This window comes from Chironomus tepperi, unplaced genomic scaffold, assembly GCF_022539635.2.
Source record: "Chironomus tepperi strain 1889 unplaced genomic scaffold, CSIRO-AGI_Ctep_v1 contig_177, whole genome shotgun sequence".
In the NCBI taxonomy this organism is placed as follows: Eukaryota; Metazoa; Arthropoda; class Insecta; order Diptera; family Chironomidae; genus Chironomus; species Chironomus tepperi.
In genome coordinates, this window is record NW_027226299.1 from 996,852 (window position 1) to 1,022,170 (window position 25,319).

At 31.1% G+C, this 25,319-nt stretch overlaps 3 protein-coding genes across 7 annotated transcripts; all 3 read right to left on the minus strand.

Moving 5' to 3' along the window:
* Nucleotides 1-21: 21 nt before the first annotated feature.
* Csas (CMP-sialic acid synthase) lies at nucleotides 22-2,501 on the minus strand. The gene is made up of 3 exons (XM_070639124.1): nucleotides 2,071-2,501; nucleotides 1,128-1,509; nucleotides 22-1,062 (listed from the first exon to the last, which is right to left on the minus strand). Exons 1-3 carry the CDS (start codon nucleotides 2,354-2,356, stop codon nucleotides 921-923), a joined length of 810 nt encoding a protein of 269 aa, XP_070495225.1. The 5' UTR covers nucleotides 2,357-2,501; the 3' UTR covers nucleotides 22-920.
* A 62-nt stretch (nucleotides 2,502-2,563) lies between these two features.
* On the minus strand, nucleotides 2,564-18,668 carry LOC139089561 (apoptosis-resistant E3 ubiquitin protein ligase 1). Of its 5 annotated transcripts, none has more exons than XM_070639115.1 (13): nucleotides 15,079-16,222; nucleotides 13,529-14,550; nucleotides 9,326-9,482; nucleotides 8,951-9,194; nucleotides 7,922-8,884; nucleotides 7,116-7,494; nucleotides 6,954-7,001; nucleotides 6,674-6,871; nucleotides 6,367-6,483; nucleotides 5,990-6,291; nucleotides 5,709-5,903; nucleotides 5,512-5,579; nucleotides 2,564-5,436 (listed from the first exon to the last, which is right to left on the minus strand). In XM_070639115.1, the coding sequence occupies exons 2-13, from the start codon at nucleotides 13,599-13,601 to the stop codon at nucleotides 5,334-5,336; spliced, it is 2,847 nt and encodes a 948-aa protein (XP_070495216.1). In that variant the 5' UTR covers nucleotides 13,602-14,550; nucleotides 15,079-16,222; the 3' UTR covers nucleotides 2,564-5,333. The 5 variants fall into 5 exon arrangements, with proteins under 5 accessions (XP_070495216.1, XP_070495218.1, XP_070495219.1 ...); XM_070639117.1 differs by having other exon boundaries at nucleotides 13,529-14,595; XM_070639118.1 differs by lacking the exon at nucleotides 15,079-16,222 and adding an exon at nucleotides 14,992-15,044 and having other exon boundaries at nucleotides 13,529-14,595.
* Nucleotides 18,669-21,759: 3,091 nt separating this feature from the next.
* Nucleotides 21,760-25,014, minus strand: LOC139089389 (neural cell adhesion molecule 1-B-like). Its single transcript, XM_070638921.1, has 6 exons — nucleotides 24,831-25,014; nucleotides 23,569-23,907; nucleotides 23,370-23,501; nucleotides 23,050-23,214; nucleotides 22,777-22,958; nucleotides 21,760-22,719 (listed from the first exon to the last, which is right to left on the minus strand). The coding sequence occupies exons 1-6, from the start codon at nucleotides 24,886-24,888 to the stop codon at nucleotides 22,198-22,200; spliced, it is 1,398 nt and encodes a 465-aa protein (XP_070495022.1). The 5' UTR covers nucleotides 24,889-25,014; the 3' UTR covers nucleotides 21,760-22,197.
* Nucleotides 25,015-25,319: the final 305 nt, after the last annotated feature.

Sequence of the window (25,319 nt, forward strand, 5' to 3'; positions counted from 1 at the left end):
GCACTAGAATAGCATGCACTATTATGATAAAATAAATTTTTATTACAGATTCTCCTCTCTCTAAATTGTACAAAAATCAAAACTTAACTAAGCACATGTCAATTTAACGAATCGTTTTTATTCTCAGCTCTCACTTCCCAAGATGCATTTTTTATTTCGTGTTTGTGATGTACAAATTATGAGGTCATATGAATAATAATGGTTTGAAATTGGTGAGTTTTGTCACTGACGACTAATTGGAAATACAACCTAAATCTAGTAGATTATCGTTTCAGCTGATCCAGATTTGATTTTAAGAAGAACTAAGATTGAAAATTCCAGGAAAATCTTCAGAATCTTATATGAAAATTTCTTAGAAGCTAGATATATGTAGTAAAACACATGACTTGATGTGGATAATTTAATTTAATGGAACGTGACAATTACAAGTTCAACAGAGTTATTACAAAAATTACGTCTAATGTAATGTTTCCTTAGCATCAAACCGGAGAAACATTAATTTTGAGCAATTTCTAAGCAGCTAGGTCAGTGGTGGACAACCTATGTGCCACGGCACACTAATGTGCCGCCAAAATTGATTGGAATGTTATGAGCCATATGCCATGTTCGAGATTCACGATCAAAGAGTGCCGCGAAAAATTGAAGGTTACCCACCACTGAGCTAGTTAGCATAAATTAGGTCATGTTGGTACTAGGATTTGAATTGTAGACGGAAAACTCCATCTGAAAATCTAATGAAGATTCCTAAGCTCCAGACGATGGACGTCACGTGTGAATGATTCCATCCGATTACATAAGTTAAGGTTGTATTTCCATTACAATCGTCATTTGTGGTCATTAATTGTCAGTTTCTGAATCATTCGTCAATCAAGTGTGATAAAAATTACTTCCAAGTGCTCGTCAATCAAGTGTGATAAAAATTACTTCCCAGTGCTACAAAAATTCGATTTATCATCTGCATCCAATGTCTTTCTATGTTTGTTCAGCATTCTTGCTAGCTCTAAATCACTCGGTCGATCAATTTCTAAAGAATCCTCATTTTTTATTTCAACAATGTCACAGCTAGAAATTTATTTTTCAAATGGAACTGAAATTCTTTCAATATAGTTGTGAAAATATTTACATACTTATCATTCTGGAACAGTCCTTCATTCAAAAGCTCTCGTTTAGTAAAATAGAACATTCCGGCTTCAATGAATTCTCCATCCCAATCTTGTCTCCTTGGTCGATATCTATAGTCGAAGTTTATTGGAACTACATTCATTCTCTTGTCATCAGCATATTTCCATCTAAGTTTAAAACTTTTTACTGCACTAAAAACGCAATCACGATTTGTGAATTTATGAAAAGCTTCTCGTAAATATTGATGACTAATGAATGGCGACGTGCATTGAATTAAAGCTAATCTTGAAATATTCGGATGATTCAATAGGAATTCTTGTACGGCATCAATTGATTTAGATTCATCTCTTGCATGTTGAGGGTCTCGTTTGTGAATGTTTGCGTTGTCTTTTTAAAATGAAACGTGTATAAAAAGTATGAAAATGTCTATTAGAACTTTGTGTGCTTTACCCAGCGAGTAAGGATGTGATTTGGTTACTAAAAGTTTATTTGGAATTGGAAGGTTATAGGGGCTATTCGGATATGATAGAATCTAGCAATTTGGCAAATTACAGCCAGCGAAAGAGCCAATTTTAGACACCAACTGAGAGAGACCATGGATCACAGCTGATCTGTACGTCCAGCGAAGTAAGTAAATCTTAAAATTTCAAAATATTCAAATATTGGCTCCCCAAAAAGTTTTGACCTAACTTAAGAATAAACCACTAATTGAAACAATCTTGCAGTAACAAGATGAATGAAATTTTGGCATGGCATCAAAAATTTATAAAAATTCAAAAGAATGTCTTGATGTAAATTCACATAGATTCCGATAGCGCATGCGTCATTAATTAGAACTCTAACTTGAGATATACTATTAAGGATGTAAATAAATTTAAGGTTTTCAAAATTTCCACAAGAATTATTCACAAAAATCCACTTCAAATGTCAAAATAAGCTATTACATACATTTCAAACCTTCCTTAGCTATCTCATCATCATCTGTAGATACCCAAATGCTTTCGAAAATTTCCGCCTTTTGAATTTCTTTCAATGAAATTCCCAACAATGTTGTTCCATCTATCATTTGTATATTTTTCATTTTAATTCCTTTTGATCCTCCTCTTGCTAAGATGAGCGCAACGATTCCAGCAGATGAATCATCATTTGATAAATTATTATGACAGTCGACATGGCATAATAGCGATAAAAAAATATGAAATGACACAACAATGGAAATTTTCAGCATATTCATTTATTTCTAGAATCTTTCTTTTCACTACGTCGCACGGAAATGCTTAATTTAAAGAAATGACGACTTGAATTTATTCAAATTAAAGTAAGATGACTGTTGAGAGCACGAAGACCTGTGATGTGCGTAAAATGTGTTTGCATGATGACTGTAAAAGAGCGACTGACTGTGTGAGAGTAAAAAAGTGAGCATAAGGATAAACAAGTTCAGTTTACTGTAAGATTTGAAATCCCTTTATTTTTTCTCATTTTTTATTGGATCTCAAAAAAGTTTTTTTTTTGGTTCAAACAAATCACAATTTTTATTTGCCGCTAAATTTTCCTAAGATCCTTGGAAAGATTAGTTGGGACTTTTGGCTTAATCTTTGCATCTTAAAATCGATTGTACAGGTTTTATCACATAAATATATTTTGGATTTTATTTTATAATTTTTTTGGTTCCATTCTCGTATATTCTTTTGAAAAACAATAAAGATTTGGACTCAATTTTAATGAAGCCTTTCCAAGGATCCATTAATTTTTTTGTTACTTAATAAAATATCTACAATATTTGATTTTGCCAATTCAATTGGAATCGTAAAGCATGTTTTCGAAAAAATTTAAAATTTTGCCTTTTAAAAAATTGCTTAAAGGATATCCGCACACATAGAATCGTCCATTAGATTGCTAAAGTTAATACTTGTGGACGACTTTAGCTGTGCAGGTGATTAGTGATTAATATGATTGACATAATTTATCCCTACAAACATTTCTCAACTAAATTTTTTAAACATATCAATACGTAGCAGTACAGTTCCTAATGCTAATAACCTATTCAAGGGAATGCTTTCTTCAATTATTGATCGACAGATATGCCAAAATGTTTGACTACCTGTCTGTATGTTTTATAAGTATAATAAAAATGCATCATTTTCTTTCATTCAATATTGCTATATGATTTAATTTAGAGATTATTATAATCATTATTCCTATTCCTTCATAGATTGGGGTTTTCTTTCGAGAGATTATACATAAGATTTATCTTAACTTTATAAAGTTCTTACTTTTCTCAAAAATTCAATGATTACATTTTTAAATTATTATTTTAAGGTAATGACTGTATATTATGTAATGTATGTAAGTGTAAGTATGGCAATAATAATTTTTTTATTTTTCTCATTTCAATCATATCACAGAAAAATTTACATTTTAATGGATGCGTATATATAATAAGTAAAACCTTTTTTGAGATGCTGATTTCACTTAAGTGGATTATCGTGGATCAGTTTTTGTGGATGTGAATAGATTTAGCGAATGAGAAAGTGAGCTTTGAAATATGATTAAAATAGAGGAAATTGCAAACTGATCTTTAAATAACCAGCGTAAATTTAAAGTAAAGAACTTTGTTGAGGAGATGAAGCAACAATGCTTATTTGCAAATAAGTATAATTAAAGAATTTCCTTACAGATTTAAGTAAGAATGATGTTTATTGTTTGAAGTTAGAAAACAAACTAAAATATTTGTATGAAGGGGTCAACAACTATGAAAGGGGAAAATCAACTAATTGTAGTTTCAAATATAATTTGAATATCAAACGACAGTTGATATAATCTCAACAAGCATTCTATCAGTAATTAACTAATTAGTGTTTATCAGAGATCGAAATTGACTTGGATTGTTCATAGTCTGAAAGATATTTTGGAAAAGTTTGATATTATGAATTCTGAAGTATTTCTGTGTTGATTAAATGCTAAGAATCGAATGACTAGATTGAAAATTTGAAAGTTTATTGACATCAGTATCGTTTGACCTAACATTTCTTAAAATACATTTTGAAACTAGCTCTAACATCAAACAAGAAATCAGGTTAAGTCAACATCCACAAAACTTAAAATCCACAACAATTTACTTAAATAAAGTCAGCACCAATGTTTTCTAATGTGTGAATTTTTATGTATTCATGAGATTATAGATAAGTATAACTTACAAGGATACTTAGTTCTATTTTAAAAGTTGCCTTGCCTTAAAATTTACCACACGTATTTAGCGATGACTGTATTTTTTTGTAAAATTATTTTTCATGTAAGGCATTTTAAATGATTTCTCTATTTTACTCGCCCACTTTGTGCTATTCTTGTTACTTGAATTAATTATTTCTTTTTATATGTATTCATTGTTGAGGCAGTTTTCATCCATTAAAATTTTTCCACATTCTTAATAAATTTTCAAGTTGAATCAAGGTGTTTTATGTACTTGCAGGGGTGATTTTAAATGAATTGAGTTTTTGCGGAGGTTCTAAACTGTAGCTTCAAGTTTGCAAATTACTTAATAAAAGTTTTTGACATTGTTAAAGGCTCGACCAACAAGAGTCAAATTATAAAGGCAAGCTTTTGGGTGTAAAGCTTCTCATGAGACTCGGCAGTTGGAATAAATAATGAGTGCTAAACCACTAAACCGCAGAGCTATTCCAACACTCAATTATAAAATTGCAAAAACATCAAAATTCATTCAAAATTTCCACGAAGCCCATAAACATCTTTCCTTTTAGGTTATGTATGTAAATTAATGAAAAACTTTTTTTTCATTTTACTTTCTAATTCACTTTAAAATACCTACCACTTAATTTTACAACCTTGTCATAAAATGTACGGAATTTATTGTGTTCTTTGAGAACTTTTAAAATATGGCCATTGATAATCATATGAAAGGTACAATTACATGTGTGGGGAAAACAAGGAAATCTTTCTTGTTCTTGTTCTTGGCCTTCACTTATAAACTTAATTCCACTTTTTAATACTTTTTCTCTACAGTCATTCGCAAATGACGTCCAACAACATGAAATGAGCAGGTTTAGAGTTGTAAGATGATAGAAGGGATCAGGACTAAGAAGAAGAGCTGATGTATTTGATGGACGTCATTTGTGAATAGACCCCTTTAATTCCTTTATATTTCCGCGAAAAAGTTGAAGTTTTTGCGATTTATTGCGATGTAGATCCAATTTTTAACTCATTCCAAAGCCTTCGTTTCCTTCGCTTATAGCAATTAAAAGAGCTCGTTCAAATTGCTCGTAACTTTCGTAATCAGGTAAGCATAATTGATTAAAACTGTCGATAAAGAAAAAAGTTTTAAAAAATGAAAATCAAAGTTCCAGTTGGAAATTATTTTTAATAATTATGTACCAAGTATGTGCTGTTGGCAAATTAGCGAATGTTGGTGCAGAAGTTATTTGAAACTTGGGATTTAGTTCCTGTGAATGAAAAAAATGGAGTAGATTGAAAGAACAAACAGAAACGATGAAGAGAGTGAGAAAAAAGGCATAAACAAATATTTGATTGAATATTATTTAACATTATTTGATTTTCTTGTGTAAACTGACCTGAAAACCTCCATGCGGTAACTGACTGCAGCCAGTAGTAAATTGCAATAATCGTGCCATCTCAGTTTGTGAGAAATTACTTACAGCAGCCCAGAACCAATCTAAAACTCGACGGAATTCCTGATTCGATCCATTGACGATATGATGTGCTTTAAAGTCCGCAATTGAATACTCTCCAGTACCGCAAAGTAACAGCTATACAGTAAACGAAAGAGACATCGTTTGGAGGATAGAAAAAGTAAATTATATTTTTGTATATACTCATTGAAAAGGACAAGTACCTCGAGTTCATTCTCGTCAAATATACTCAAGAGATTATCCGGAATAATAAGGTTTAATCCCTTTAAAAAGCTGTCAATTTCATCTTTCACATTGTTGGATAGTCGATGAGTTGCAAGAGCATCTAAATATTGGCTCTTATTATCATTCCGCACTCTTACTTTCGAGCCATTTGGTATGAGATCTACTGTGCGTATTAGTTGACCCATTGTGTCGTAAACTTCTTCAACAAAATATATTTCAACATTCTCATTCTTATCAAGATCCGTGTCGAGAATGTACTTTATTTTTTGTAAATACAATTCTATGGAAATGGAAATAAACACATTAAGAAGAAATAAGCTTGAAGTCATTAAAATGTAAAAATATATATTCATACCTGGATCGTCCTGTTCAAAATGTTTGTAATGCACACGTAGTCCAATTAATTGTGCCAAAAATGACCTTGTGAAACGAGCTCGAACAAGCTGCCTATAAGACGAGCCCAAAGCGCTCTCTGTTTTATAATATAAATCACAGACAGGATATAAAATTAATAAATTTATAGTCTGCATACTAAAAGCAAGCTATAGCAAGGTAAAGGAGATAAAACTAGCAATTTTTTAATAATAACCCTCTTCCTCTATGTGGCAAATATTTCATTAAATGAATATCTGTTGTTTATAAAATGTAGGAGCTACACATACCATACAAGCATTTTCCAACAATTTTTCCAGCAAACTCGTAATATTTTAATTTCAGATGACTTGATCGATTTGGATTCGGATGAACTAATGCTTGCCGTTTCTCATGAAATGTACAAAATAATCCACCTTCGACGGGTTCAAATAGAGCAGCACATATAATTTCAATCCATTCTCGTCGTACACCACCCCAATCGATAGCTGTTGGATGTAATAAATGTTTATATGCAAAAAAGTTTGTAATTTGAAAAAGGTTGTTAAGACTTATCAGACACAAACCAACCTTGTTCGCCCTGAAATGTGATTTCAAAGTTTCCGCACCAATCCGAAACTGCATGTTCGTGTAGCAATCATGATTATAAGAGGAAGAGCGATGTACATGGCAATTGAATGAAAATGTAAAATGTGAAAAAGTTTCTTTAGAAAAAAATGTCACAATTGTTACCCGAAAAGTTCTTCGTTGCTTTCATACTCGACTCTAATATCTTTTCACGCTGTACTTTCAATGAGATTTTCTCATGGAAACAGTTGGATCCATGAAATTTCCTCACTTCATGATAAAAGAAGTCTTGTTTATCTTTGAATGATTCCGATCCGCCGATATTCTTTATGAGAAAATGTGTAAACGTTGCTGCTATTAAATTACGGTCCTTACTTGATAATTCAATTTTCGGCTGTGAGCCGTCATCAATTATGAAAATTGTTCCATTACTACTACTACTACTTGAATTATTATTGCCATTTGATGATGATATATTTGTTGATGCTACAGTTGTCAATGACGATGATGATGATGATTGTGGTGTTGTTGGTAGGAAATGAATCTGTGTAGGAAATTGATTATTGGAAAAAATTATCCAAAAATTTTGTTTTGATCAAAATTGAATTTTTTAGGTTACTGGATGTGATAAATTCAGCAAGGATTTAAAGTTTGTCAACTTCCGACTTGAAATTTTTCATCATAGAATAGCTTAATCAAGATCCACTTGACTAGCTATCAATAAATGAAAAATTTATGCAACAAGAAATGTTTTTCTTTTGTTTGGCTTAATTTCTTCTACCTACACGAGATTATGTATATAAATTTTCTACAGATGACTATAGAAAGAAGAATATAATAACACTGCATGAGTAGGAAAAATAAAAAGACAAACAAAAGACTGAGCTCCATTGCATTCTATGGAAAAACAAGTTTCATGATCTGGAAGAGCAATAAAAAAGTTCCAAAGAAAAACAAACTTTTTTCTTTACCTTTGTGGACGGGCATAGACGAAATGTCGCAATCCGCTTAGGGATTATCTTCAGTATCATTTCTTTGATTGTAAATTGCTTGGGTCCAATGTAACAAATCACTTTACGTGGCTTGGATTTTGGCAAGCCAGCTACACTCACTATTTTTGCGTCATAAGATATATTATGCTTCCTTGACGCAATATTCTTATGGACCAATGTTGTATCACATGAACTAAGAACAACCATATCGAAATATGCATTCGGAATTTGTTGGCCTTCATAACTAATTCGAGCACGTAAACAAATTGGCTCAGGAAATAATGCGATAACATTTATACGTGAATTCACTTTATCATAATTAAGCGTTATTGCATTACTATATTTTTCGGAAAGTTGATCATTAAGGTCGTATATCTCAACATTATATCCTTTAGTTGGATCGGAATCATTGTCAAAATTGCATATATTGCCGTATTCATCTCTAGGCTCAATATGTAAAACATTTGGCAGACCAGCTTGGCAAACGACGATACTCGTTGAACGTATGAGACGCGATCGATTGGCGCACATTGGACCGGGTATGAATTGCTTAAAAAATGGACTTCCAGCAATGTGTGTGGAACCAATCATAATTGAAATTTTATATTGTCCTGCAGTACGAACACTAAACTTGACTTTGGCTTCATTTGCATTATTTGGATCTGTCGATGATCCCAATTCACTTATTACAACGACTTTCTTTGTACCTTCAGCTGTCACTTCTACAGCTACTTCATCTCTATCACAAATTGGATATGAATTACCATTACGTTGAAAAAATCTCACTATAAAACTAAATGTATGTCCAACTGGCGATGGATCATTAAAATTCCATTCCACTCGGCAATTGGATGGCATTAAATATTTTCCCGTAACATATTGCAATAATGAATGTCGTGCTTCGGGTGCTAGCGACTGATCTGTCATAGCAGCTAGGGTTATCTATTTGTAAATGGTTTTTAATTAGCCATTAAATTTCAATTTTAAAATGGATATGCAGATATTTACCAAACCAGCTACAGATACGGAAACGACCAGCATCCCTCCATACGTCCATGCATCCTGATGATTTGATGTTTTTACAACGGTCGACCATAGTTCCGCTTTCAATGATTCTAATTGTGATTTTGATGTGGGTAGTTTTTGACGGACTTGATTCCATATCGTAAAATCTTTTCCTAATATTTGCATAGCTCGTGAATCTTCTAGCCAATATACATCCTCCAATGATGTTACTTCAGTAGCAATCAATCTAAATTTACAACATCAGACATAAATGGATGTATTAAATTTACGTCCATATATGTAAACATATCTATCATCTTTGAAGCTTTACTGCACTATGCCATACATATAAATTACATCACAATTCAAGTACTTTACCTAGAATAATAGCTTTGTAGACGATTTTCCTTAAGCCATTCTCGTAAAATAAGCTTCTGTTGAAGATTTAAGGCGGCTCTCTGCAGTCTATGCTCATCGCCAGGTGGCAATTCAGGTAACGCTTCCGGATTTCCACAACTCGATAGTGTTGAAATACCTTTTTTTGTCATTATTTGAGGTTAAAAATATAGAAAGAAAAAAAAGAAGGAAAATATAAAATAAAATAAGAAAAAATTGAAAAGCCGAGCATATGTAGAAATATTTCCGACTGCGATAAATTTTAATGCCAATGTCAATTCAAGGCATAGTCAAATCCTTCTTATTCTTCTTTCATTTTCTATGTCTGTATTTATAAAAAGTCAGTCGACGACAAAAGAAAGAAAGCAAGAGAGAGAAAATTGGTATGGATATCGTCACTGGAAGTTTATATTATCATTGCATGATGTTGACGCATTACCTTTTATGAGTTAGGATCCAAAAGTTGAAAATTTAGATCTATGACAAGATTTAGATAGTTTTGGGATTTACATGTTCTGGTTGACGAAAATAATCATTAAATGCTGATAGGATTTAAGCCATGAAGCAGATAAGTGTCCCTGAGGAAAAGTCAGCAAGGTGCTTTACTGAATCTTGAAGGTGGTCAAGGTTTGGTAACTTGAAAATCATTGGTTCGAATGCTTCCATTTTAGAAAGCAACAACGGCACACTAGTGTGTCGTAACACACAGTTTGGACAGCACTAATGTAGAAGATCAAAACAAAATTGGAGCTCTGGGTAATGTTAGATAAGAGAGTGTCTTAGGATTGGGAAACTTGAATTTTAGCACGAAAATCGGAACTAAAGTTACAATTCATGTCATGCCAACTTTAAGATAACATTAAAACAAAGCAATTAGGACGAAAATTCAATTCAAAAATATCTTCCAGCCACCCAAAACGAACATTCATCTAAATCAGCTTCTAGCACTACACATAGAACATAATAATAGAGAGCGAACATTCCATCGTCTTGTATTAAATTGCGACAATTTATTCAACTTTTCGTGCAAAGTTTATTTTTCATTTCTTTTTAGCTTTCTCATTTTTTTTTTTTATATTCTCGGATTGTCTATGTATGCAGTTGGAAAAATGCCCACTCTAAGACAATATATCAAATGAGCTTTCCAAGAGAAAGCTTCATAGTGATAATATTATTTCATTATTTAAATGGAAAATCTTTCAGGACCAAAAGGAAGAAAAGGAGTGAAAAGGATATGAGAATATCGGGCCTCTTAAGTGACAACAACATTTTTTTTAGTAGTTTTTGAATGTGCAATTTGTTCTGCTGTTGGCAAACATTCAATATGCAACTGCATGAATGTTATATAATGAAACATCAAGAGACTACTCAACAGCCTTTTCATTTCTTTTTTTTCTATACAGAGCCTCTGTCATAATCTCACTTTGTGTGTGCTAATGCATGTTTATGTAAACTTTTGATCTCTATATCCTTGCCACTTTTATTTCTTTTCTAACGACTCTACATAGCTTTTAATAAAGTGGGAAATTTACAGCAAGTTTCGCTGCTGCTTTTTTTGTGAGAATCCATCGTGATAATGTTGGACAGAAATTCATGAGCAAGTTCATATCTGAAAATGATGATGATGATGATGATGGAGATTATGAGAATATAAAGCTTGACATAAAATTATGTAAATTCATTACACAGTGAAAAAAATATTATTTAAATGAGAAATGAAGGAAATTAAATTTCAAGTGAATTAAAAATTCATCAAATAATGGGAAATGAAAAATGAAAATTGTAAAAATCGATTTTTTTACTTCCATTGCAGTACTAACAAACTGGTTTATGCTTTTTAATGAAACATTTTTTTCTATGGCTGCAAAAAGTGATTCAGAGATTGATTAAAAAAAGATGAGAATCTATTGAAATGTTGCTTTGTCATTGTTGGAGAAAATAAAGCTGCTAAGCTAATTTGCAGTAAGAATAAGATGTGGGATGACTTGATTGCTTGCTATGAAGCTTAACGATTTAAACGTCCAAGAATTTCAATTTATGATTTATAAAATTTGATTAAAATTATGTTCTGGATTTCAGTTTTTCTAAAGAATCTAGTAAGCTACTAAAGACAAAAGGAGTCGGTTTTTGGTTTAATACCCAGATCCCCTTCCCTCTAGAGAAATGATTGAACAAAGCTTTGTAACTTCAAATCTATTTCCAAATTCAAATCTTTCATTCTTAGCCAACTTCAAGTATGTTTACAAATGAAATTACAACATTTCTAAAACTCTTCATAAGTAGCTTCTTTTTTGTTTACGTTCATTGTTTTTGTTATAGATTAGTGCGATGATAATTACATTTTGAGTAGCAAAAACACGCGTATATAGAAATTGATATCATAGTTGTAAATCACTATTTGGTTCAAAACACTCAAAATTTAAAGATTCGTACTGTGATAACCTCTTTTGAAATTTAGGTTTCCAGAGAACTTTTTTTTGGGAAATCAACCTCAATATTGATATAAATAATGAGTCATTCGCGATAGCCTGAATAAAATTAAATATTATTGATAAGCCCACTTTGATTAATTAATTTAATTTTTGATGAAATAAGTACATGACAAACTAATCCCATAGCTAATTAAATTAAATTCTTATCGAGAAATTCTACGAAGAATGAATTTGAAAAATTTTCTATCAAAGTGGCTTTGGCGTTATATCCACTTCAAACCTTTCCATTTATGGAAATATTTATTCAAAGAACTAGAAGAAATAAGGAAATAAACAGAAGATAAACAAATTATAAGAACTACAGGCAATCAAACTAATTAGAAGTTGTTATAATTGGAAGTTCCACGTGTTTTGTACAAATGATTCTTTTCTAAAACTTTATAATTAAATCTGTAATACTAAACAAACTCGAATTGATAATTTTTATTATTCAAATGTGAATTTTCTAGAATTTTAAATGAAAGCCAACATAAGATTATGAGAAATTTATTGAAGTAAGTAGCGTAACAAATGCAATGAAGTAATAAAACTGGTGAATAAATTTCTCACATGCTAAGTAGCAAGTGCATGCTGATGCATTATTACATTTTAAAGGTTAAATGTAATGTAATACACTTTCTACAACCTTCCTGCTTTGATCTTCCGCATTTGAGTGAAATTTGTTGAATATTCATTCCGGTGAGGTTTTTATGAAATTATGTGTGGTTTATTTGAAGGCAGGGACTGTTTGGATATTGCGTGACTTTAACAAAACTGTAGGACTATATGATATTGAAATTAGCCAAGAATGTCTTGGGATAAGTTGAGAATAAGCTTCAAAATCAACTCTTTAGTGTTTATTCTTCGGAGTTCAAATACAAACTGAACTTTTGTATGAAAAGGGGTTTCAACTATGTACAATAAATATTATTCAAATCTCAAATGAGCGTTATAACAACCTTAAAGAGAAACTAAGTTACTGAAAAGTTATCGCACAAGAAGTCAAGCTACAATCTACGTTTAAACAAACGTTATTTACTATTTTGTTTATTTTTAGTAGCAAATCACTGATTTGGAGAAATATATGCATCAGAAGGATTAGACCAATATTGATCGATCACTAAAATCACTGTCTACTTGAGCATATATTTTTAGTTCTTATAAATCATCCATGAAAATCAACACCTTTTTATAATAATGAGTAAATTTGCATAATCTTGTCAAGCTTTTGTTCATCACTAAAACCATTTTGCTTTTTTCCGGACGGATGTCACTTGAAATTTCACTCGAAAACTTTTAGTAAGCTTCGTGTTGTATTTTCCCAATAGAATTAAGTCTTGTAAGTTTCATCTCTAATATAGAAATCTAATTAAAGTCTGTAAGTATTGATTACTTAAAGTCTAACATTGTAAATGGCCATGATATAGCACAAAAATAAACATTATGTAATGATTCTTCATCCATAAGTGTATGTGATAGATTTTGTACAAAAGATAAAACTATTCTTCTTTCTCCTTATAGAATATTGAAAATGTAGTGCTAGTGGCATAATATTCTCGCTCACGATAGTTCCATAGTAAGAATCTATTTAATACCTCGACAGTACAAAAAAATCGTAATTTGAGCATTTATTTATTCATTACATTGCCGTCCAACATGAAAGTTAAAGGTTGGAGAACAAAAAATAGAATGAGAATGAGAGGAAAACACTCACCCGATGAGGCCGAAATAGAATGTCGCATAGTAGTCATTCCAATTGAATTAATTTCTGACTCTGGGGACCACATTGTGTTGCGCTGTATATTTGTATATATTTTTTTAAGTATAAACTTTAATTAAATATCTCTAGTTTAAATTGTAAACACACGGTAAGTTGTGCAAATGCTTTATCTTATCACATTTATTAAATAAATAAGATTCACTTTTAGTGATGTCAAACAACTTTAGTTCCGTTCCTGTTATTATTTTAATGTTTTTATTTCTTCACGACTCAAGAAATTTTTTATTCCATTGAGTTTCAATATCAAAAGCACACTAAATTTCACACGCTCAAGATTCTATTTTATTCCTTTTGCCTCTTTTCATCCACTGCTCAATGCTCACACACGAAACGCGAGAATGATTGATAAATTACAAAAAGAGCTTTCGCTTCACTTCGTATTGTTCAATCTTCGTCGTTCGACTGTTTCCAAACACGAAAGCATAGATTGTGTATATATACATTATTTTTGCTGCGTTCGATGAATGTTTTATAAACTTTCTTCAAGTTCTTGATTCTTCCTTTGTTGCTTATCGAAAGAATATTATAGAATGGGACGGAAAAATGAGAAGAAAGATATGCTTTGTGCCTTTTATGTCTCTAAATATTATTATTGTTAGTTTATATAAGAATTTTGTAAGTATTGCTTTTTAGTAGAATATCAAATAGAGCATAATGATTCCTATAGCTTCGCTATGCTGATTTTTTGCTTTTGTCTTTATTTACTCGTTAGAAATAGAAAATGTCAAAAAAAAATATATAGGCAGCACAAAAAATGTCGTAATATGAATTCAATATTATTATTATCGTTATTGCATATTGAATAGATTTCTCTTGTTAATGTCTGATTTCTCTGCCACAACTTCTCTTCTGTTCTGTGTTTTTTTGTGAATCAATAATTTTTATGGTCTTGTATGTGTACTCATGGCTCTTTCTTCTTGCCTTTATCCTTTTTTCATTTAATATATTCACAACATCTATATGCAGAGGAAGTTGGTGAAAAAGTTTTCCAGGTAGATATTCTTAAACACAAATTTATGTGGTAAATGATCAGTAAATTGAATTTAAATTTTGTGGTATTTCATACTCGGAAATCTCAATTCTAAAGAAATGGTCAGGTTGGTTATGCTTTCTAATTATATTATTGACTAAAACTTAATAAATGCTGTTAAACAGAAGCACAATAACTTTAATCTAAAAGATAATGATGTTTATTGCTCAACAAATAAAAATAGACGAATAATTCTTGAGAAAGGGGCCTACAACTATGAAAGGTTAAATCAACCTATAGGTCCTTGTAAATATAATTCAAATATTAAATAACCGTTATTATACTCTCAATAATCACTGATTGAAGCAACAGTTAGGAGCACACAGAATTTTGATTCCAAATTAAGCTATTTCATATCCAAACTAACCAAACTTTAGTATTGAACTGAAGTCTATTCCAAAGTGAATATAAATCGCATTTATTCCTTAATGATTTGCGTTTGCCAAATATCTACCCAAGACTGTGCGTTTCAAGTTCACTTAATAGTTAAAATAATTTTATATTTTGTGCCTTTTTTCCATTCGCAATATTAAATGTCTGTGTTTGAACAATGATATCTGCTTTTAAATTGCGCTGTTGACTCACTTGCTATATATTTTTTGGGGTTCAGTTTTATAGCTATAATATTGCCGCTGTTATCATACAATTCACTTCCAAAGAAGGAACTCTTTTCCTACTTTTGACTAAATAAATATTTATCATCTTTAATTAACTTCATTTCAACAGAAATGGAGACGAGGAGGAGAGAGTAGCTTAGATAAAAATTTCATTTGTTATTCTTCTTTAAGTTGCTATGGAATTCCGCACGGAAAATAATAAAAAAATTCTCTCAAATTGTATTTCCACATCCATTTTTTTATTGCACTTATCACAATAACTTGATTAATATTTTTTGTGTTGTTGCTGTATAGAGGAATCACAGAAATGAGCTTTTATTCACATAAATTTTTTAATATCCCTGAACTCGACTTCAATGACTTTTAATTATCTCGCTACTGTACACACACAATAATTTTTTAAATATATATCACAATAAGAACAAATTATCCGGCTATGTCTTTTTTTTCAATTTATATCCACAATTTGCTGTGTTCGTGACATTGTCCAATTAAATTTCCTTTTTTTCTTCAGATTAAATTTCAGTTCCTTTTTTGTTCTTCTCTAATTTAAACATTTATATCCATTTCACCTTCATTTAACTATAGATCTTGAGTTTATTTAACAAAAAAGGATCCTGTCACATCACATTCTCTAGAGAGCGACAAGATAAAAAAGTTTTTTTTTTTACACAAAATATTCAGATTTCAACATAACATCCAACCTCGTCCTGAAATTTTCTGCTCAATTTCATATATATATATATATTTTCACTTGGCATAAAAATCACAATTTTCGGTAATCGAATTTCCAAAATTACCCATCAATTTCTTTCCACACACATACGATTATCTAATTTAATTAGAGTTAAGTCTGATTTCATTATAAATTTTCGGGTTGAAATGAACGAAAAAAAAAATGAAAAAAACTTTTTTTCAATAATTTTTAGGGCGTCAGAAAAAGGAAAAAGTGAACAAAATGGAGCTTAAATAATTTTCACGTTCGAATGTGTCGACTAGCTTTAAGAGACTGACGAAAGCTCTGCCTTTTTCCGTATACGAAAGCACATTACACATTGTTTGATATGAAAGCTTTGGAGAATGTGAGCATAACTTGACTATTTTATGAGAGATAGGAGCATTTTGAGATACTCTTAACTTTATATTTACTTAATGAAAAGCGCAAAAAGCACATGGTATTTACAAACACATCTGATGATTGTCACATGTGCTCACATTGAGATTCAATATTTTTGATTTTTTTCTTTTATTGTTGTTGTTCCTTACAAATAGCTTTCAACAAAATATGATGATGATGATTCCATTCAATTTGTTATTGATTTAAAAATTACATTAAATTGAAAATCAATAGACTTTGAATTATTTTCGACACTGCCATGTGTCACAAAATTGCTCAACTTGAATTCTTTGTCGCATTACTCTTATATTGTTGTTTTAAGGACAATTGTTTTGAGGGTCGCTTGATAATTGATATAACGTACATTTGATATTTAAATATTATTTATTGCACATAGTTGAAGGTCCCTTTTCATACAAAAGTTCAGTCTGATTTTGAACTTTGAAGAATAAACATAATTGTGAATAATTAAATCCATTTGGAGCTCCTTATTCCAATCGAATCCAACCACACACGGTTGTATTTCCCCGATAAATCTAATCATCGAACCAAAACGACCTTAAAATCGCAGCAAATGTTGTGTTTTTGCATAAATCGTTCATTAAAAATCAAAATACGCAGCCACTGATGTTTTTCTCTTCCACAAAATTTTCTCTTTCATTCATGACGAAAACATGCGCAGATATAGTAACACAAAGTAAAAGCTTTCGTTAAAAATGTGCTAATGTATACAAAAACATTTTGCTAAACACTTTCTTATTATGGATCTATTTAATATCATTTAATGATTAAGTGAGCGAAAGGAGCGTGTCAAGGAGGCAATTTACATGAAGACACTGAATTATTCTTTATAATAGTTTTGTATTTGTTTATGGTATGATTGTAAAAAAGAGCCTTGATAATGATTACATGCAAAAAACTTTGTAAATGATTAATGCACCGTAATGAGGAATATTAAATACAAAATTTTATGCATGACATTCATAAAATGACAGCATTATTATATTCACACAAGTTTGACTAAATGGAAGTTTTCAAAAGAACAAACATTAAATTTTTATAACCTGTTGGATTTAGTCTGTTCAACAATTAATATCCATGAATTCTATTTACGAAAGTTTTACGAGCCTTCTACAAAACTTTTTGATTTGCATGAGTATTTTCAATGATATAACAGAAAAGAAATAATACCTCTGATTTTGAATATGAGTGTACGGGGACTGAAAATTGCATTAAATTTTTTCACGGTAAATTACCCTATTAAGATATTAGATTTGATAAGCACAATTTCAAAAAAAATATTATTTTATTCTACTATAATTGAATTGGGGTTTCTATTCGGTAGCACGAAGCATACTTATTGTTTAAAATACGAAACAATACACAGATAGGAGAAAAAGCCGTTTATTGAAAAGTTACCAAGGAAATGCGACTATAACGCATAGAGACTTCTATTATTGTTTTCATTTTTATATTCACTTTGGGGTAAATAAAGTTGAATACGGTGTTGTGGATGGTATAATGACAATCATCAAATAGTCACATGTAATTGCACCAAGAAGAAGCTTTCTGACTATTTTACAAACAAAACGTAAACAATTCAATCAGCAACTCTGATTCAAATTCTCAAATATCACACATCTTATGACCAAGATAACATTCGATTAAAAATTCATTGAATTGACTTGTTATGGCTATTAAATATTCATAAGCACACGATTGGAACATACAGAAGCAATAAGAAAGTTTACTATAGTGTCAATGATGTTCGATTCTGTAGATAAAGTCTGAAGATGTATTAAAAATCCATTAAGACAAAGCGAATTAAACAATAGAATTATTAAAAAAAAACTATGCAATAGAACATAATCGAGTGACGAGACAGCGCGATATTATTGATATTTGTGTCAAGGATAGAAATGTGTAAAAATTTTATAGTTCTTTAAATAAGTTGCTGGTTGAGGAAGAATATTAAAATTTAATATACTTTACTTACCTAGATCGCGAAACAATTTCTTATATGCTCCTAACTCATTCTCTTCCAGCCAATTATCAACTGTATGTGAATTGAAGTCATCGAAATACTTGGTATGAATGCAAATAATAAGTTTCCACAAGGAAAATGTAAACGTGAAACTTAGAACTATCGCTAATATTATTTTTCCGATTTTAAGTAACATTCTTTTAACAACAATCGTTACAAACTGTCGCCAAGGAATTGGCAGAATAACTAGCACCTGCTCATTAAGAACATTTCTTTTAATTAACGCGAAAATATTGAAAAACTAATGAAATTCACTCGATTTATGTGTTTATTGCAATTTGCGATTATTTTTTTAACGAAACAATTTTTCCAGTGTTGGATTCGTTAAAAAGAAAATTTTTGCAAAGCAATCAAAGTTTTTCACAAAACAGCCCTGTAAAACTTAACGAAAGATTAAAGCTTCAAAGCTTTTAAAAAGCTCTTTCAAAAATAAAAGCTTACTTTGATGCTAAACGTTCAAATATTTTATTCTTTTGAATTTTTGTATCAAATCTGACATTTAAGCGACATAAGCATATGAGTTATATGGATAATTGTTGTAATATGGATATGCGAGACGTCCATAGCTGTATGGTGCAGCACGAACAACATTAGCATAGGAATATGCTGCTGGATAGCCGTAGTTTGATGAGTAAACGTATTGTGGATTTGGTTCAGGTGCTGGTGAAGCCAAAACACAGGCCAAGGCAGCGAGAACAATGATTGCCTGTATAAAAAATTAATTTGTTACTTTTAGGTATACACGTTTATAAATTTTTGACTTACAACTTTGAACATTTTGAAAGAATTTGTCTACTTTGACTGGAGAAGTTGATGCTTTGAGATGCTCAAATGAACTGATACTGAACTGAGATTAGATTGCCCTTTTTATAGTGAAGTGCATGTGCAAAATGCTCTGAGCTTAATACATTCGAAATATTCCAATATAGTGACTACCTCAAAGATTCTTATTTCAACAAAAATTGTATCGCATTGCATCTTTATGAATGCAAAATTTATTCACGCCTGTAATTATCATTGTAATTTATATATTGTTCTATCTAGAATTGAGGAACAGATGTTGAATTAATGCTCAGTGAATTAGATTAATTACTTATCATGTTACGACATCAATGTTAAACCACAAGTGAGGTAATGAGATGCTAAGCAGGGGCTGTACCGCAATGAAATCTGATACATATTCATATGCAATCTTCTAAAGACATCCAGCATTTTGTGACAAATAGTCTGAATGGGAATCAATTTTGAACAACCCATAAAGACATTTTCTTGGAAAATCATCATTGTTCTATATGCGGAAGTAAAACTTTTTAAGGTGAATTTCAGAGTAAATTGCTTATCATTAGCTTTTCGAGTGTCTGTTTAAATAGAATCGATTATTGAACACTTTTCAGGTGAATAGAATTAAGATCAGAACAGTTGTAATTTTGATTAGAGATGAGTCAGTAGATTTTTGAGTCGCTAACTACTAAGTTTGACTGAACAATTCAGAAACCAACTTCATCTGAACTGAAAGACATCTAATTTGAAGATATTCACAGTTTAGAAACATTAGAATTAGTAATTATTATTCAATAGAGTTGACTTATGGATGATTAGCCTTTTTAAGTATAGGCCAGTGGTAAGCAACATGTGTGACACAAGTGTGTCGCCAAGAAGTCCTGGAAATACCATGAACCGTATGCCGTGTATGGTTTCGGTTGAGACTGACTACTAGAAAAATTGAAGGTTGACCACCACTGTAAAGACTCATTCTCATTTATTTTGTTCTACCAAAAAATTAATCCGACAAGTTATGCTAAATTTAAATGATTAATTATCCAGCACTGCTCATATAATCATCCATTTAGCAAATCATTTGAACAATAAATAGTTTCACATGATAATGTAAATTATTCTAGATTGATTTGAATTATTTGCTGAAAGAACAAGTAATAAGCACAGAATGAGTTTAATTTTAAAAAGTTTTTATTGGATTCACAACATGTCCGGAAAGAAATGGTCGAAGTCGAAATTTATACAAAGCAAAAGAAGATAGATGTTCTAATTTAGACATATCTGACTGCTGGAACGGCTCCGTAATATCCTCCATAAGTGTATGGTGAGTAGGCTGAGTAAGCTGTTGGGTATGCGGCGTATGATGAGTATGCAGCTGGATAGGCTGAGTATGGAAGAGCGCTATATGCTGAGTAGACGGCAGCACGTTCTTGACGTTCAGCTGGAACAGCGAAGGCAACAGCGAAGATGGCGAAAACGAGAATCAACTGTGAAATTGTAAGTAATAGATAATTAGTTAGTTCTGCATGATCTAGTAGTCTTAATCAATTTTATTCTTAACTTACTGCCTTGAACATTTTGGTTTTGAGGTTTTTTGAGCTTTTTTAGATGATTGCTTGAAGACTTTTGAAAAGTTACTGATGATTTCGATTGAAACACAAGATCCTTTTATACTGTCGCAAATTAATACTTACGCGTATTCAAATCATGTATAGAATGAAAGCAAAAACCATTTTTGCAAGTTCAAGGGCGAAGAATCAACAAAAAAATAACAAGTTTAAGTGATTATTTAATTTCTAGATCTGTTCCATTTTTACTTATTCTCGATTTTCTATTGTTCTATATTCGTATCGATTTAATCACACTTACATGTACGCTTAAAAAATTAATAACGATATTTATCGTTCAATAAGGAAGTTTTGAGATCTGGATGTGACATAATATTTCTTCACGCAGAGTTGATTCCATGTAATCTAGTGGTGTTCATCCTGTGTGCTGCGGCACACTATTGTGTCCACCACTGATGTAGTCTATAGGTGCAAGGGCATATAAATGAATAAATGACATCAAAAGTTTATAGAGATTCAGCTATATAGTCAATTCTGCAGACTTTTAGATGTCATACTCGTCACTTCAAAATTATTCAGTACTTGAATCAGCATGTTTATCCTCTCATCAATTTAATGGCAAAATTGTTTCTAAAGCTTCAGATCAGATTGCCAACCCTGATAATTTATTCTTTCTCATTTATGATTCTTAATGGAGATACATTCACGAATGACAGATTAAAAGCTAATAATTCATTTAATAACCGTCGATTGGAGTGCTTGATATACTTCAATGAATAATAAGACGCGACAAAGATCTGAGTATTACAAAAATCAATTGTCAAATGCCCAAAAAGGTGACACTTTGAGTGAGAGAGAATAACATGTCCGGATCACGAATAACAATATGTAATAACTCTTATTGTTTCAAGCACTTGAGGGCGTATTGTGTAACCAAACAATTTTTGTGTGGCTTAATTCTGTGACCTTGAGAAGCTTCTGAAAAATAAAGTAAATACATAGAACTTTCTCATTTAATTATTGTCATCATATGATTGGTTTATTGCTCAGCATAAAGTTCCTACAGAAAACAAGTTTTTAGTTTCATTATCAAGGTCATGCGGTAAGCAACATGTAAATTGTAATGAATTACAGTTGCTACTTTGCTTATAACAATGTAGATAATAGAATTAAAGTCGGTAAAGTTATTATTGTTGGGTAACTCAGTAACTTACTTCAGAACGAGATAATTGTTAACAGACATCTGACTATAGTTTTAAGTATTTGCATGATCATAAAGATCAAATTATTCATATCCACATTTAATTGCAATAATTAATAAATTGATCTAAATATTCATCTATGACAGTGTTATCCCAACACCTTGATGGTAAACCACGACCGAAACCGCATGCACACATCATGCGTATCGTGGCTAACAGTTTGGACAACACTGATCTATAACAATGCATTAGTGCATTAAATTCAATAAGATTCCCAGAACTACAAGACTTAATCCTGAAAAGTGCTTAACAGCGGAATCTGGTTCATTCTTTTGTTTCTTTGGTGCATTTGCAAGAGTTGTAAATTCATACATTTCAGTTCTTTCACTTAATCCAACATTATTTATGGATGCAACTCTAACTACGTAAGTGGTATTTGGTGATAATTGTGTAATCAAATATGATACATTACTTTGTGCCTCAACATCAGTTATATTATAGTTCTTCCAATCACCTTGCACATCATAATCATCTTTACTCATGACTTCAAATCTATACTGAGTAATTGCAAAAATATCTGCAGTTAAATTTGGTTGAGTAGCTCCAATATCGATATCGAGGACTTGATCGCCAGTTCCAATCAATTTAAGTTTTGCTGGCGGTTCAGGTCTTAAACCTGGTAGAACTGAAAAAAACGATCTTGCTTCTCCTATATCATTTTTTGCTACACATTTGTAATCACCAAAGCTTTTGTTATTATGGAGATGGATCTAAATGGAATTGAATTAGTATACATAAATTTCAAGAGTATAAAGCATACGACTTACTTTTAAAGTTGATAAGTTATTTTCATTCACGATATTATGATGCGATACCTTTTTGCCTTCATGAAACCAAATAATCCTTGGATATGGATTTCCAATTATTTCGCATGTCAGTTCTATGAAAGCGTTTAAAATTGTATATATTTTAGTAATGTTCGCTGTTGGTCTTAACATTTCTGGTTTAACTGAAATCATACATATGGATGTAGACAAAAAAAAAGATCAGTAACTAATCTTGTTTCAGATGAAATATATAATAAATATCTTTCTAATTACAATGGACATCAAGCTGAATTATCTGATCATTAAAATATGACAGCTTTGAGGATAGTTGGAATGCTTTGCATGTATAATCTCCCGCGTCTTTTCTAGTAACGTTCTTAATATAGAGTCCGTCTGCAAGCTGTATGTGACGACTTTCTTTAGTTGTATTGATTGTATCTGTGAAATGGAAATTATGTTTATTCATCCCGGATTCTGTGCTTGTACATAAGAAGAAGCTTAAATATTTGGAATCATGCTAATAATTCATATCCCATTCCAAAAAAATCATATTTTCTTCAAATATTTACCAATTTAAATAAACAATAAATTACCAGTTATCAGTTTTCCATTAAACATCCAACTGATTTCTGGAGCCGGTCTGCCAATTGCTTCACAACTTATTTTCACATCTTGTAGTTCGTTGACTGTTATCGATTCCGGCACTGGCACAAATTCAACGGGAACTGTGCAATAAAATTCATATGAAATTGCATGCTTTATATCACATCAATAATTAATTCACAAACTTACCATACACAAATAATGTGAATGACTTTTCCTCATAAAGTCCCACACATGTCCAATCTCCATGATCCATTTCATAAATTTCCTTAAAAATCAATCTCAACTGTTGATTATCGCTTAAGGGCGAACTAAAATCCTCAACATGAATTCGTTCCTTTTGATCATAGGTATCTACATACGTTCCATTAGCACTTCTCCATTTAATATCATTTCCAATACATGTTATCATTCTTGAATCATTAACGGAATGGATAAATACCTTTTCGTCGGGTATTATAGATAATTCCTCTACTTTTCTTTGCAATTCTTCACTCTCCTCATCACCTTCTTCAGCATTTGACAGGCCTGTGATGTCAAATTAATAATATTATTAGTAAGTATGTATTATTTATTACCAGCGGTAATGAAATGACAATAAGATGTATTTAACAGTCAAAAATATCCATTTAGAATTTATTCTCATACAATGTTCTCTTGAACAGCTAAAAAGTTCTATTGGCGGACTAGATGAGTGGAAACATTTATTTTAAACATCCGTTTAATCATTTGAGGTTCAGACAATGGAACATGAATCTGTTCTTGAGATTCAATTTGTATTGGAATTCTTGAACTGCTGCCAGCTTGTCATCATTTTCCAGTAATCGATCGTACAGCTTCTTCTGATATTGCATTATTTTAATAGATTCCATTGTTGGTTCCTTTATTAACCTTTAAATTTTTCTAACTTTAAAACTTTTTTACTTTTTGTCATTAACTCGCGACTATCCATGATTTCTATGTCTTATCGTTATTATCTAGTGCTTAGCTGTGTTATTTTAATTGTCAATACACGATTTATACATGAGATGTCGACAAAGCAATCCTTGGTAAAAATTATTTTGGGGGTCCTCGGTTTTAAAAAATGTTGAATTTATGAAAATCATTTTAAACCGAATTATTTACAATAAAGGTGCAAATATGTATTGGAATTTAGATTACAAACACCCATAAACGAAAAAAAAATCAAATTATTGAAACCAAGGACCCCCGACTAAAAGTAATAAAATCTGTTCAGTTTGATAAGAATGCAAAGATGAGATTCAAAAATTTAATTATGGTGAAATTCTTGTCTGTATACATCAATATTCCCACAGAATAGAATATGAAGACGCCAGGATGTCCGGCGCCACAATGAAAAAGTGCTTTTCTCAAATAGAAAATTTTCGTTTTTTTCGATGCAGTTTTGGCACTTAATAATAGTTAATTTTAGTATTTTTTTTCTTAGTTACCTATTATTGCACAGATGAATATCACAATTATGTTAATTATGTGCTTCTTTGAATGCATCTCTGGTTTAATTTAATTTAATTTATCACTTTTAATTTATTTATCCTTAATTTAACTAAAGCTTATGTCTTATTCATAATCAGAACTAGGAGTGTACTATAATTAAATAAATTGCTGAAATATCAATGCTAATGATCCTTAATTGTTGAGTTAAACTTTCTAACTGAATCCCTTTTCACTCAATTTCCACTTGCTAAAAGAATGAAAATGTGAAATTTGAGAGTTATGAGAAATAGGATGAACTTCCTATCGTCTCTCAATATTTCTTTTTCGAGAGCATGTACTATTTTGTACTTACGGAGGGTCACAGTGGCAAGCTTTATAATCAATTACTGTTTATACAATTTTGAGCAGCTTTGGATGGTTTACTACATACACTTGTCAATAATTCATGTTAACTGGAGATTTAAAGACGTCTGAAATTGGTTTAG

Excerpts from the sequence above, each read along its gene's own strand:
- Csas (XM_070639124.1), bottom strand. The coding sequence starts at position 2,356 with ATGAATATGCTGAAAATTTCCATTGTTGTGTCATTTCATATTTTTTTA. Across the intron at positions 1,510-2,070 it reads AGCTAAGGAAGGTTTGAAAT|ACAACGCAAACATTCACAAA; the intron begins GTATGTAATAGC and ends CATTTTAAAAAG. Across the intron at positions 1,063-1,127 it reads GGACTGTTCCAGAATGATAA|CTGTGACATTGTTGAAATAA; the intron begins GTATGTAAATAT and ends ATAAATTTCTAG.
- LOC139089561 (XM_070639114.1), bottom strand. The coding sequence starts at position 18,538 with ATGTTACTTAAAATCGGAAAAATAATATTAGCGATAGTTCTAAGTTTC. Across the intron at positions 8,885-8,950 it reads CCGTATCTGTAGCTGGTTTG|ATAACCCTAGCTGCTATGAC; the intron begins GTAAATATCTGC and ends ATTTACAAATAG. Across the intron at positions 5,437-5,511 it reads TTGCCAACAGCACATACTTG|TTTTAATCAATTATGCTTAC; the intron begins GTACATAATTAT and ends CTTTATCGACAG.
- LOC139089389 (XM_070638921.1), bottom strand. The coding sequence starts at position 24,888 with ATGCATTCAAAGAAGCACATAATTAACATAATTGTGATATTCATCTGT. Across the intron at positions 23,502-23,568 it reads ATTCACATTATTTGTGTATG|TTCCCGTTGAATTTGTGCCA; the intron begins GTAAGTTTGTGA and ends TTTATTGCACAG. Across the intron at positions 23,215-23,369 it reads TAATGGAAAACTGATAACTG|ATACAATCAATACAACTAAA; the intron begins GTAATTTATTGT and ends TCCATTTCACAG.